General features: G+C 35.5%; 1 protein-coding gene across 2 annotated transcripts in view; it reads right to left on the bottom strand.

Annotated features, from left to right (window-relative positions):
• Window positions 1-15085, bottom strand: part of HFM1 (helicase for meiosis 1) — a 136376-nt gene that overhangs the window by 66663 nt on the left and 54628 nt on the right. For both annotated transcript variants that reach the window (XM_045291920.1, XM_045291921.1), the window contains exons 19-23: window positions 7080-7127; window positions 3841-3924; window positions 3218-3309; window positions 1554-1660; window positions 1416-1463 (exon numbers count right to left, since the gene is read on the bottom strand). In XM_045291920.1, the coding sequence (XP_045147855.1) occupies window positions 1416-1463; window positions 1554-1660; window positions 3218-3309; window positions 3841-3924; window positions 7080-7127 (379 nt within the window). The remainder of the gene's footprint in view (window positions 1-1415; window positions 1464-1553; window positions 1661-3217; window positions 3310-3840; window positions 3925-7079; window positions 7128-15085) is intronic.

Raw genomic sequence — 15085 nt, 5'->3', positions numbered from 1 at the left:
ATGGAATTGCAAATTTGACAAATGTATTAAGTGTAATGGAGAGTACTTTGAAAGTGATAGGTTGTTTTGGAAAACAATTTAAATACATTGAGTAAAAAAAAATTATTTTGGGGGGCGTACCCCCTCATAGGTTTTTCTGTTCTTTCGGTATATGAAACCCAGGATTGATGAATCCATAGACAGCAAATAGAATAAGGGTTTCTAGGGGGATCAGTGGAGGAAGGAGGGTAAAGAGGAGCTGATATCAAGGAATTCAAGAAGGAAGAGAATATTTTGAAACTGACTGTGGTAGCAATTGTATAATACTGCTTGATGTGATTAAACTATGGAATGATATGATACCTGTATTAGCTTCTAATAAAATAGTTTTGGGGAAAAAGGTGAAAAAAATTATAAAGCAAATTAAAGTTATCAACATAAAAAAGAAAGATCTACAGCTAAAAATAAAATTATTTAAACATATTAGAAGAAATGAAATTATAGGAAAAAAGGCCTAAAGTTTAATATGTATGGCAGAGACTGTTTTGCCTACATCAGCATCCAATCTCTCTTTCTTTCTTCATTACGGAATACCAATTTTTATATAGACACTTTGTCACCAACAAGTTTTTCAGTTCTTTTGTGTTTAGGAATAGCCATGTGACTAGTCCTGGCCAATGAATGAAAGTTTTATGTGGGAGCTGAAACTTCAGCATCTTGGACATCATTGAAAATAGAGTCATGTGCTGGGCTTGCAGAACACAAAGAGGAATTCAAGTACTGATGCAATGACACTGTGAAGCCACCATACTTGCCTTAGACTATAAATGGTTCTTGGGTTATGAGTACGATCCATTTGTATGTATGTTTTTAAGCTGTATGCATACAGTTTTTATAATGGTTACGAGTTGGGCTGCAACCCACAAGGTCAGTAGTTCAAAAGTCCCAGCCACTCTGAGGGAGAAAGATAGGGCTTTCTACTCCTGTAAAGAGTTACAGTCTTAGAAACTCATAGGGGCAGTTATACCCTGTACTATACACAGGATCACTATGAGTCAGCATATATAATGATGTCCGTGAGTTTGGTTTTTGGTCAGAAATAGAACACTAAATTCAATGTCTAAGTTAGGGATCTGTCTGATGAGTTGTATACAATAGTGAGAACTTGTCTTCTTTTTATCCTCCACCTTGCCTCAACAGAATACGTTCTCAATGCTTATTGACAACAACAAAAAAATTATTTACAAGGCACCAAATTTAACTGAAGTTTGACAGTTTTTGGAAATTCATTCCACATATACATCTGACTGCTTATCCTTACATAAATGTGTTATTTTGGTATTAAGGAAAACAATTTTAAAATAATTTTAAATGTCATAAAACAAATATGAATTATGGATCTATAGTATTTAAAGACATTTAATAATTATATTTACCAATTTATTTTCATTTCTCTAGTTTTAATTTTTCCTTCCATTGGAAATCTGTAAATACAAACAAAGACCAAAAATTTTACTATTAGTTAACTAAATAAAGCTTTAAAAATTTAAGATATATTTCTTTTTTTTTTTTACCTGATAGTTACCCGATTTGGATCTTTGTTCAAAGTATTCAATGTTTTCTTTTCATTTATCCTTAACTGGACATCTGAAAATTCCTTGCAGCTGGCTATCATTATGACCTACAAAATTTCAACATTTCTCTAATTAATTAAATCCATGTACTTCTTTCCTCTCTCCTCGTCCTCAGTGTGTGTGTGTGTGTGTGTGTGTGTGTGCGCGCGCTATTTTTCTAACTGCCTTGGGAGACCATAGCTTTATCATTAGCACAAAGTTAAAAATATGTTTTATACATCGATTCATACCTTCACTAACAAATGTTGATAAACTCCTTTTATATGCTAGACAATGTGCTAAACACTGGAAATATGGCAATAATAAAGATTAACTAGGTAAAATTTCAAATATTCAGCACAATGCTTACCACTTAGTAAGCATTCTTATTTGTAGCACTATTACTACTAATTACCCACCTATGTAAAGCATTAAAGTTAATTTTCTATAGAATAAATAATTCAGATATTAAGAAATTTTAATTCTACAGCCTAGTTCTTCCAGATGACTTTGGACAAAGCATTGCTTGTGCTTTGCTCTAACCTTCACACACCTGCTGTGAAAAGCTAATGAGTTAATGTTGTCATTGAGTATTTTCTTATTTAAGAATAATATTTGCACAAAAATATACATTTTTTTAAACATTTTTGTTCATTTGACTTCTTAATAACTGGAATTCTGTTGTGCTGTTTTTAATGTAAAGTGCTCTAACAGGTAAGCTAACTAAAAAGTTGGTTGGAATCTATTAGCTACTTAGTGGGAGAAATAAACTTGGGATCTGCTTCTGTAGAGATTACAGCCTAGGAAACCCTATGGGGCAGTTTTAACCCTCATGTATGGTGGCTATTAGTCAGAATCAGTGCAACAGTATATAACATTTTCAGTTATAGTAATTAACTTATAGTTATTAACTCACAGTAATTAACATATATTTTAAATAAAATTATATTTGAGAAAAAGAATTACTTTCTTTTACAAATACCTTATTTCATATGCATATTCCCAACAACAGGAAAAAAAGAGAAATGTAATCACCAGGTATAAACGGTATAACTAGGGTTCTATTCACTCCCAAAGCTGCAAAACTAATATCTTAATACAACCTGTTATTATTCCCATTTTCTCTACAATTACCTATTTTTCTGGGTCATCACCAATATTATTCTATTCCTACTGTTATTGCTGTTCTGATGCAAAAGGTTTAGAGAGGGGTTGCAACTATACAGCACAATACAACTCACTGTCCCTCACTCATGGTAGATTCACCTAATAAATCATGCTACCTGGTCTTGTAATCTTTCTTAACATGTTACACTTAGCAGCCATTACCAAGGTAATCAGACTTTTCATGTAAGTTAGTTACTTGCCAATCCCTACTTTAGGTGTGTACAAAAATTGTCTTAAAATATATTGTATTTATAGGAATGCAAAATACAATGTATTCTAAGGAGAAATATTTCATATCTCATGATCAGAGGTATCAATGAAAGAGATGTAGCCATTACTCGAAATGCTTTCTTTTCTGATTATTCTTAAGTTGCATGAGATACGCAAATTGATTTTTTCTCTAATATTATTTTATTATACTGTATTATATTTTTTTTTTCTAGTGCAAATTAACTTACCAGATCTGATAAAGTTTCTGTTCCACTGATTGTACAACATTTCTTCACTGTCTCATATGTAATATAATACAAAGCCATCAATCTTCCTATCTCTGTGGGAAAAAATGGAAAAATAAATATTTCCATCAGTTGAAAACACTTGCTTTCTCCTCAGTTTAACAAACATTTATTTAACATCTATTCTGTGCCTCAAGTGGCATCAAGAACAAAAGGCATATAAAAAAATCAAGAAGACACACTGTTTTCTAGCCCTTTTCTAGAGAAAAGAATCCTAAGTAACCATTGAGCAAGTCAGCATTTGAAAAGTCAAAACTAGTAAAGGAATATCTACAAATATTATAACAGATCTGGAGCAACCAGAGATGTGAGCATTTCAATTTTCTGCTAAAAACCCATCAGAATCAGTGAGGAAAATCTGAAAGTTTCTGCTTGTTAGTGAGTAGATTTATAATTTTATACATAGGACTTTTGTATAAATTTATCACATCTTATAGAAAATCATGATGATATTCTATTGAGAGCTGAGATGACAATTTAGCTTTCCCATCATCCAATTTTTTTACAGAACTAACTTTTAAGCTACTCTTAAGTAATTATTAATTTTAATATAATGGAAAAATTACCAGTTGGTTTGAAGAAATTAACATCTTCATCCATCTTTATCAAATTTAGAGATGATAGATCATTTAGATTCTTCAAACATAACTCTGTTCAATTATAGAAAACACATTCTTTATTTTAGTAAATAAGAAAACAGAGTAAAGTAAACTTATTAGATATGCTAACATTGTAGTACTGTGTTATTATTCCAGGAAGAACTATAGTCAATACTTAAGTAATGAGAAAAAATAATTTAAGTAAAAATTAGCTGATATGCTAAAATATTTTCTAATAAACATTTCATTCAATAAATGGTAAAATAACATGTATAACTAGCATTATACATGCTATACATTTATTTACTTTGTTTAACTGCCAAAATAACACAATAAGTTTGTTGTTATTTTTGTTGTCAGTTGCCATCAAGTCACTGCCAACTCTTAACAACCTATGTGTGCAGAATAGAAATGTACTCCACAGAGTTTTCAAGGCTATAACATTGCAAAGGAAATCACCAGGTCTTACGTCTGAGGCACCTTTAGGTGGGTTTGAAACACCATTTTTTCAATTACTAGTTCAGCACTTAACCATTTACACCATCCAGTGACAATACATAATAAGGTGGGTATTGATACTATCTTTATATATCAGTTAAGAAATTAAAGAATATAGTGGATAAGTTGCTCGTCCTAGGTCTAAGTTATCACTTCACTATTTCTTATTCATATCTCCTTTTGTATTCTTTTATTCTAATGTAAAAAGTCAAATAATTCTTTTAAGATGATCTCAGAGGAGCAGGTCTACTCTGCCCTATAGGGTCATTATGTGTCGGAGTCTATTTGGCAGCAATAGGTGGTGATCTCTGCTTGAACAGTGGACCATTTTGCTTTTAAAATGCCTTTACTTTCAATCTTAACAAAGTATGAGAATTTATTCTTTGCTACTTCTTTATGCTGGTTCTTATTTGTATCCTTGATAAACAAAATGACAAAGGATCCATAGCACTTCCCTGTAAGTTCTGTAAGCCATACTAGTAACCTGGGAGTTAGTAGAAAACCTTGAATTTGTAGCCAGTTGGTTGGAACTGTGGAAATCATGAGCTTCCAACTGGTTCCTGAGGGGTAGTGTGAACCTTAAATATATAACCAATTTGTCAGAAGTATAAGTGACCTGGGAAACTTTGAGTTTGTGACTGGTGTTCAAAGTCTGAACGTAGCAGTCTGTAGGACTGTGCCTTTAACATGTGGCATCTGTCCTAATTCCAGGTAGTTAGGGTCTTAAAAAAAACTGCATTGTGTTTACAGTCAAAATTATATAGAGAAATTATTGATTTTAGACTACTGAAACCTTATATTCTATAACATAATAAATTTAGCTATTCTCCTTCACAGCTAACCCTAACTTACACCTACAATGACTAAAGATAAGAGAAGCATGAACTGAAATTCTGCTAATTAAATAAAAGAAAAACATTACAGATATCAGAATATTATATATATATATATATAGAACTTTCTGATTTCTGGTATATCTTTGATGCTTTATAATAAAAATATATTATTTTACTTTAAAAACTTCATTAGAAATCTGATTAAAAATAAAAGGTAATATAACTGTTTCTGTACCCTCAACCAAGGATTGTTGGTGATATAACAGGTTAAGGGTTTAAAACCCACCAACTGCTCCATAAGAGATAAATGAAGCAGTCAATTCCTGTCAAGATTTACTGTCTCTAAAACCCTATGGGACAGTACTACTATACCGTAGGAGTTAGCACCAGCTTCACAGCAGTGGGGTACCTAAACCGCATTGCTATGAATATACACAATTTATTCCATGTTTCAAAAGCATATTTTTACTGCTTCATCCTTATGCTTGCATTTTTGCCAGATACTCACATGTACATCCAAGTAAAGAATAAGTTTTAAAAAAAAAGAATAAATTAAAGTTGAAATACTTTTTAGTGGATATAATAATGCTTTTTCTTTTACTGAACAAGTCCCAACAAAATTAAGAGGTAGCAATTTTTAATTCTAGTAAATTCTTAACAGTTTTTCTATCATAAAAGATAAGTAATGAAATACTGAGAAATCAACTGAAAAATAATGCTGGGGTTTAGTAGAACTACATCATTGGCACAGATAATCAACTTAGTTTGGGACTTTAAATTAAAATTAAGCTGATACAGAGTTGTGTATCTATAAATGATATTTTAAAACACTTAGGTCATTTAAAAAGTAAAAATAAAATTAAAAAGTTGTTATATTGTGAAAAGGAAGATATTTTGATATGAATTAATAATTAATAACTTAATTTGTTTAAGTGTGAGAGAAAGTAATTCCTTGTGATGTTAGTTTTATTTGTCAACTTTGTTAGGCTAAAACCAAACTGCACTGCAATCAAGTCTATTCTGACTCTAAGTGACTCTGTAGGACAGAGTAGAACTGTTCCCTAGGGTTTCTTAGACTAAATCATTACAGGAGGAGACTTCATCATTCTCCAGAAGAGCAGCTGGTGGGTTTGAACTGACAACCTTGCAGTTAGCAGTCCAATGCCTAGCCCACAGCACCACCAGGGCTCCTTAGTTAGGCTATACTACCAACTTATTCAATCATGTACTAATCTGGGTGTTGTTTTGAAGGTATTTTGTACGGGTGGTAGTGGCATAGTAGTTAAAGGGCTCAGCTACTAACCAGAAGGCCAGTAGTTCAAACCTACCAGCCTGTTCAATAGGAGAAAGATGTGACAGTCTGCTTCTATAAAGATTCACAACCATAAAGATTTACAACCATGAAACCCTATATGGAAAGACTCTAGGAAATGAAATGTACTTCATAGCAATAGGTTTGAGTTTGGTTTTTCATTAACCTTTAACATTCGTTGACTAAGTAAATAAGATTACCTTCTTTTATGCTGTTAGGCCACATGCAGTCCAGTTGAAAGGGCTTAAAAGTAAAACGGGTTTCCCCCAGGAAGAAAAAATTCTGCCTCAAGACTGCAGCATTAATTCCTGCCCAGGAATTTCCAACCTGTTGCAGGCCCACTCTACAAATTTCAAATTTACCAGCTTACAAATGTATAAGCAAGTTCCTTGAAATAAACACAGAATATATATATCCTGCCTCCCTGGAGGATTCTGACTGGTACATCTAGTTATATATTATATTCTACACACAAAGTTACTTCATAAAAGAGTATTTTTGCCTTCAAAGTAATTCACTAAAATTTACAGAATAAAATTTTGTTTTAAAATACATCTAACCTTGCAATTTTTCTTCAATACCATCTTTGGTCAATCCACAAGCAAAACCTACACAAGACATTAAAATTAATAACAATAAAGTAAAATAGATTCAATTCAACCCTATCAGCTCAGTTTATATTCCAGTTAATTTGAGCAGAGTTGTCTTATTAAAAGCCATACAGGAAATTGAGATAGCTTAATGAGTTCAACAGGTTTAAATATTTCTAGAAAATGCCACTGTTACAAAACCCTTTAAATATTAACTGATTTTTGCTTATTTTATTACATAACAGTGACCAGGTATAGGCATATCTTGGAGATATTATCTCTGCAGGTTCAGTTCCAGACCACCATAATAAATCAAATATTTCAACAAAATGAGTCAATCACACAATTTTTAAAGAATTTCCCAGTGCATATAAAAGTTATGCTTACATTATATTTTGGTATATTAGGTGTGCAATAACATCATGAAAATTTTTAAATACTGTAAGAATTACCAAAATATGACAGAGATTAAAAAATAAGCACATACTATTGACTTGCTCAACACAGGGCAGTCATAAACTTCTGATTTGTAAAGCAAAACAAAACAGAATAGTAGCCCTAAACTAAGTACAATTCATTCTGATGACATGGCCCTGCTCAATACTGGCCTTCAGGCAGAGATCACTGAAGATATTGATGCTATATCAGAAAAAATAGTGTTTGGGGTCTTAAAAGTCTTGTCTTAAAACAAGTAGCCATCTAAGTGAGGTATCAGCTAATTCCACACAGAAGCAGCACTCTAGCCTGTGTGATCCAAGGATTGCAAGTAATAAAATTCAATTCTTGAGGAGAAACTGGCATTAGAGCTTAAATTCTGAACACCTGGTTTTTCAGAAGGCTCTGGATGACAGTGAAAGCTCAAAATCCCATTGCAGAGTCCCCATGTGGATTAAGCCTCCAATGAATCCCCTCTGACTATGGAGTATGGATGTGACTGGCCTTGCTATCAAACGGTGCATTGGAGGGTGGTTTACTGCAGAAGTTGTTAAGTTAAAATGTAACACTTTGTCATTTGATCTCCCTTTTGTCCTATTTGAAATCCAGGATAGGTAATCTATAGAGACAGTAATTTGATGAATAGTTTCATAGGGACATGGTAGGGGATTGTGGGGCAGGGGGAATGGTAGGCTAACAAAAATGAGAACAAGAAAGAAGAAAATGTCCTAAAATTGATTGTGGTGATGATTGCAGAACTCTTTTTAATATGATTGAACTATATAATTATATATGTGAATTGGATGTCAATAAACATTTTAAGAAAGAACAACACAATATCTGTGAAGTAAAACAAAGAAAACATAGGAAAATTAGGTATGCTTGTATTTTAACAAGAATAGTGTAAATTTCTAATGTTTCAGCTTTTACACGTAGCAAAGTTCTGTCACGTAAGTCACAATTGACCTGATGGCAGCAGGTTTGGTTTGGAATGGATTTCCATTTTTAAATGAATGTTCTTATAAATAAATGTTTGGGAAAACAGCCATTTTGGGAAACTATGCTATTTATGAATGATAACCCTACACATACCCAATAACACAATAATTTCACTGGTAAGCACATACCCACAGATACATATGAACATTTATAAGAATATTCATCACAGCATTACTTAAAATAGAGAACTTCAGTCCATCAAGATTCCTTTAAAAAGTGAATAGGTTCTGAGACTCAAGAAACTAAATGGTGCGTGCCCAGCTACCGCTACTGAGTGCGCAGAACTTGGACCACAACAGAGGATCACAAACACAGCTAGACAAAAATGCAGCAAAAAACCCCAGACTGATCTGACAGAGACTGTAGCCCTAAGATACCTTCCTGGCCTGGAACTGAAGTCATTCTTGGGGACCACCTTTCAGCCAAATAGTGGACAGGCCCATTAAATTAACAATAACACCAAAGAGAAGCATTTTCCTTAGAATAACCACTTATACAATAGTCACTTATACAACACATTTATTAGAATATACACTTAAATAACATGTACCCAAAAACAAAGATGAGAAAGCAGGAAGAGAGAACATTTGGACAAAGGAAAATGGGAAACACATGGTGGAAATAGGGGAGAGTGTAAAATACAACCGATGTCATGGGGCACTTTATATACAAACTATCAAATGAGAAACTAATTTTCTCTGTAAATTTTCACCTAAAGCACACAAAGAAAAAAAATTTTTAAGTGAATAGGTATGCCAGACAGGGAAAAGAAAATTGAATATATGTGTTTGACAATGGACTTTTATCTAAGTTATATAAAGTAATTCAACACATAAATAATTTTAAAACAACATAATTTAAAAATTGATAAAATAATTGAACAGGTGCTTCACAAAACAGGATATTCAAATACATATAAGAAAACATCCTTAGTGTCAGTACTCATATGGAAAAGGCAAAATTTAATTGTAATATGAAATCACCACACACACACACACAAAAAACCCCTAAAGAATGACTAAATCAACTGTTGGCAAGGATAAGAGTAATTGCTATTCTCATATATTGTTGCTAATAGTGAGAATTGGTCCAACTAGTTTACAAAACTGTTTTTGGGAATATCTACTAAAACTAAATATAGGTTATAAGCTTATCCTAAGGCACAGCAATTTTACTACTAGGTATAGATCCCAAGAAAAATGAAAGTACATTTCCATTAAAATGTTCCATACTGAAGAACACACATACTGGTTCTAAACTGGAAATAACTCATATGTTCATTGAGAATAGAATGGCTTTTCTGTTGTCAGCCTGGGAATTGCCGAAATGGCTACATTTATGACACCCAGGAAGGTGGTACTGGTCCTAGCTGGACTTAATCTGGATGCAAAGTCATCACTGTGAAGAACATGATGATGGCACCTCAGACCACCCCTACAGCCATACTCTGATGGCTGGAATTACTGTTATCCCTGCACAGTGACAGACGCCATGGGCAAGAAGAAAATTACTAAGAGGTCAAAGATAAAGCTTCTTGTGAAGGTTTATAACTATAATCACCTCATACCCATGAGGTACTCTGTGGAGATCTCCTCAGGCAAAACTTTGATCAACAAGGATGTCTTCAAAGACCCCGAGCTTAAACAAAAGGCCTGGCAGGAAGCCAAGGTCAGATATAAAACAGGCAAAAAACAAGTCGTGCTTTCAGAATCTATGGTCTTCTGAACTTACTTGATTCCACCATCAAAAAATACCCCTTCAAATATCCCTTTGTCTGAGATGTACTATTAGACTGGGAAAAGGAACACTGGTAGAATGCACCATTGGGAGTGGGGAGGGGGAAAGAATTGGAAAACACAAAAGTTAATCTTTGTGAAAGTAAAAGTAACAGAAGGACTAATTAAATTGTGGTAGTTTAAAAACTACATATTGACCAGTAATAAAGCACAAACTATTCCCCTTCCCCCACATCTGGATGAATGTCAATAGACATTATGTTTGGAACAAGAAAAATGCCAGACACAAATGAGGAAATACTATGTTTCCATTGATATGAATTTCAAGAATAGATTAAACTATGGAACTCAAAAGTTGGAAACCAAAAAAGGATCCGTAGTTGAAAAATACGGCCTTGGTGATAGAAATAAAACTGGAGATCACATGATTGAATTTTGCGAGATAAATATATGACTTCTTTCTTTCTCGCAAACACTTTTAACAATATAAAGATGACTATGCATATGAACTTCTCCCAAAAAAATACACAGAAATCAGATCGCAACTTCTGTGAGAAGAGACAATGGAGAAGCTCAATATCATCAGCCAAAATGAGGTCAAGGGCTTACTGTGTAACAGACTATATATTGCTCATTTGTAAGTTCAAGTTGACGTTGAAGAAAACTAAAACAATTCACCACAACCAAAATACAACCTTGAGTATATTTCACCTGAATCTTGAGAACATCTCAAAAGTAGATTTGACTCATTAAACACTAATGACGTAGTACCTAAAAGCTGTGGAATGACAAAGAATACAATACATGAAGAAAGCAAAAATCACCAAAGGACAGGGGTAAAACAAGGCCAAAGTGGGTATCAAAAGAGACTCTACAGCTTGTTCTTGAACATAGAGTAGTTAAAGTAAATAGAAGAAATGCTGAAAAGAGTTGAACAGAAAATTTCAAAGGGCAGTTTGAGAAGACAAAGTAAAATATTATTTTTTTATTTTAAGGAAAGGTACAAAGACCTAGAAAAGCAAAAAGAAAGGGCATGCTCAGCATATATAAAGCTGAAAGTACTGAAGTCAAACTCCAAGCCTGAAGTTGTATATGAAAAGGTTCTAGATCAGCATTCTCAACCTGTGGGTCATGGGTCCTTTGAATGACCCTTTCACAGGGTCGCCCAATTCACAAGAGTAGCAAAATTACATTTATGAAGTAGCAACAAAAATAATTTTATGGTTAGGGGGTCTCACCACAACATGAGGAACTATATTAAAGGGCCCTGGCATTAGGAAGGTTGAGAACCACTGTTCTAGATCATCATAATACTGAATGATGCAGTATGCACCAAAAGATGGAAAGAATACAGTCACAGTACCAAGAACAGGTTGACATTCAATTATTTCAAGAAAGAACATATGATCAAGAACCAATGGTACTGACTTCCAGGAAGATGGCGACAGAATAACACATACCAGGGGGACTCTGAAGAATTCAGCCCAATAGAGTAGCTTACAGTGAAAATCAACACTGCTGGAATGCAGGGGGAGCATCATAAAGATAAGTAGGCACAGACCCACAAGGTTTTGAGGGGCTGGGGGCTTTTGGCCTACCACAGTGGAGGCGGGCTAGGGCTTGACCTTAGCCCCGTCACTGTCTCTGCTGGATCCAGGACCATTTGGAGTCCGTAAGGGGGCTTAATCTCAACACAGCCACAATTTGCCACCACCTGCCTATGGGCAGGGACTAAACCCTTCAGCTCCACGGGCAGGGATCGGTGTTCAGCTACATTGTTACTTTTGCTTCCCTCTCTTCTCTATATATCCCCAAAGTCATACGGACTGTGCAGGGGCTTTTTCTCAACACAGCCTCAGCTTTCCACTGCCTCCTCAGGCAGGGACTAAACCCTTGCGGCTCCACGGGCAGGGATCATGACTAGTAACATTGTTATTTTTGTTTCCCTCTCTTCTCTATATCCCTGCACAGCCTCAGCAGGTATACTTTTTAATTTTTTTTCTCCTCTTTGTCTCTTTCCTGTTCTGTCACACTCCACTGCTGACCACCAAACCACTCCCCTTAACCTATGGCATTTACACCTGTGCCACACCCAGCTAGGTGCACTCCACGCTGTGCAGCTAGCCCGAGGCTGGGGAAAGCCCTGCCGACCTCCACCAGGGGATACTCTGCCCTACTTCTTACCGGGGAATTCCTACCTGTGTGCCTGGGGGTCTAAGGCAGCTCAGGCAACACTAGTCAACTTTCGAAGCTGCTGCAGGAACCTCTACCTAACCTCCACAACACCAAAACAGGTAACACGCCAGCCTTCTGGGGCACTCCCCTGAGAGGGAAGCCACAGGAGGATAAAGTGGTAGGTTAATTCCATAGTGAAATTAGCTGTAGGCAGTTTGAAGAAGCCTTCCTACAAGTCTCCCAGAGAGAGCCAGTGCTCTTCGACTCCCTGGAAAATGGCACCTAGCTCCTCTAAAAAACACAACTCAAACAGCCATCAGCCCAAATGACCTCAACGAAAAAACAGGAGAAACAAAAGGCAATGGCAGAAGATGTCCTCAACATAATGACAGGCATAGAAGAAGCAGACATTGAGCTGCCACAGAAATAAATTTTCAGAATGCTGCTTGGAGTCATACAGGATATGAGCGAAACAATATAGAAAAAGGATGAAAGGATCGAGGAGATAAAGGCCATACACCAAGGGAAATACAGAATAAGATTAGGGAGGAGATAACAAAAACCAGTAGCAGAAACACAGACCCCGAGAATCGACTGGAGGAAGCAGAGAACTGCATCAGTGACTTGGAGGTCAGCAAGCAGACTTTAACAAACATGAACAAAAATCTAATAAGATCATCAGAGAAGCTGAAGAAAACCTAAAAGTTATGCCTGATGCTATGAAGTGGAACAACATTAGAATTATTGGCTCACGGGAGGAAAACTCAACAAAGAAGTCGTCTACAACAATAGTGAGAAAATCCTTGGAGGAAAACTTCACCAGCTTAATGAATGAAAACCAGGAAACCATTCAGGAGCCTGAAAGAACACCAGCTAAACTGAATCCCAAGAAGAAGTAGCAAGGCACATAATAGTTAAACTATCCAACTTTGAGGAAAAGGAGAAAATCATGAGAGCATCTAGGGAAAAACAAGCAACCACATATAAAGGTTCTGAAATAAGAATATGTTCAGACCTATCAGCAGAAACTATGAAGAGGAGTGGGGTAACATATTTCAAAAATTGAAGGAAAACAACGCACAACCAAGAATACTCTACCCAGCCAAAATATTGATCAAGATAGATGGAGAAGTAAGAGTCTTCCCAGACAAGGAAAAACTCAAAGAATACGTTAGAAGAAACTCAGTCCTACAAAAGATCCTTGCCGACCAGAATGGGCAGAAGAACCGCACTCATCAAGCATAAATAAGACACTGCCACATAGGACAACAACCCCACCCAGAGGGCAACAAAGAGAAAACAGACCCCAAGATAGGCCTGGCTTAAGGATGAAAAGAAGTCAAGAATGATACAAACACACACACACACATATTCACAACACACTAATGAGAAAGGAAGTAGGAAAACACCCAACACAAAAGGTGTAAGATGATATCACAGAGTCCACAGATGGGGATAATAAACCTGAATATCAATGGCCTGAACTCAGGCACTAAAAGACTGGGACTAGCAGACTGGTTTAGAAAACACAACCCATCAATCTGCTGCCTACAGGAGACATATCTCAAGGCTACAGACCAAATTAGCCTGAGAACCAAAGGCTGGAGAAAGGCACACCAAGCAAACAGCAATTCAAAAAAAGGCTGGGTTGCAATCCTAATCTTGAATAAAATTGACCTCAAAGTACAAAGTATAAAAAGAGATAGGGCGGGACACTATATAATGCTCAAGGGAATGGTAGACAAAGAACCACTAAGCATTGTAAACATATATTCCCTGAATGAGACCCGCTGAATACATCAACCAAACACTCCAAAGGATGTAAAAAGAAATCACAGCCTCAACAATGATAATGGGTGATTTCAATACACCGTTCTCTGAGAAAGATAGATCACAGGAAATGAAACTCAACAAGGAGGTTACAGAGCTAAACACTACAATTAGAAAATTTGACATGCTAGGTATCTACAGAGCTTTTCATCCAAATACAAAAATTCACATTCTTCTCAAGCCCACATGGCACATATTCAAATATAGACCACATGCTGGGGCATAAGGCGAATCTACATGAATTTAAGCACATTGATATCGTACAGACCTCTCTCTCTGACCACTGTGACATAAGGCTGGAAATCAACAGAAGAAAGATGAAGAAAACAAGAGCAAACAATTTGAGATTAATAACTCCCTACTGCAAAAGTAGTGCATACTGGCACAGATTAGAGATGAAATTAGGAAATTTTTAGAAACCAATGATAATGAGCACACGACGCACCAAAACTTTTGGGACACAGCAAAGGCACATTATCAGAGGAAGATTCATAGCAATATATGCACACCTGAGAAGGGAATAGAAACTCCCTGGCAAAAATGCTGGCAAAAAATATACAACATCTAGAGCAGTGTCAGCAGGACAATCCTATGAATAGCGAAAAAGAAATTATAAAAATAAGGGCTGAGATTCAGGAGAGGGAAAATAATAAAACTATGGGGAAAAAGTAATGCTGCTAAAAGTTGCTTCTTTGAAAGGATAAACAGAATTGATAGACCGCTGGCAAACCTAACCAAAGAAAGGAGGGAATAAATTTCAATAGCAAGAATGAGCGATGAAAGAGGGGACATTACAATAGA

This window comes from Echinops telfairi, unplaced genomic scaffold (assembly GCF_000313985.2).
Source record: "Echinops telfairi isolate 266 unplaced genomic scaffold, ASM31398v2 ScPeMD7_443;HRSCAF=831, whole genome shotgun sequence".
Taxonomy (NCBI): domain Eukaryota; kingdom Metazoa; phylum Chordata; class Mammalia; order Afrosoricida; family Tenrecidae; genus Echinops; species Echinops telfairi.
The sequence above is the reverse complement of the archived record's forward strand: the minus strand, read 5'-3'. Positions and strand labels throughout refer to the sequence as shown.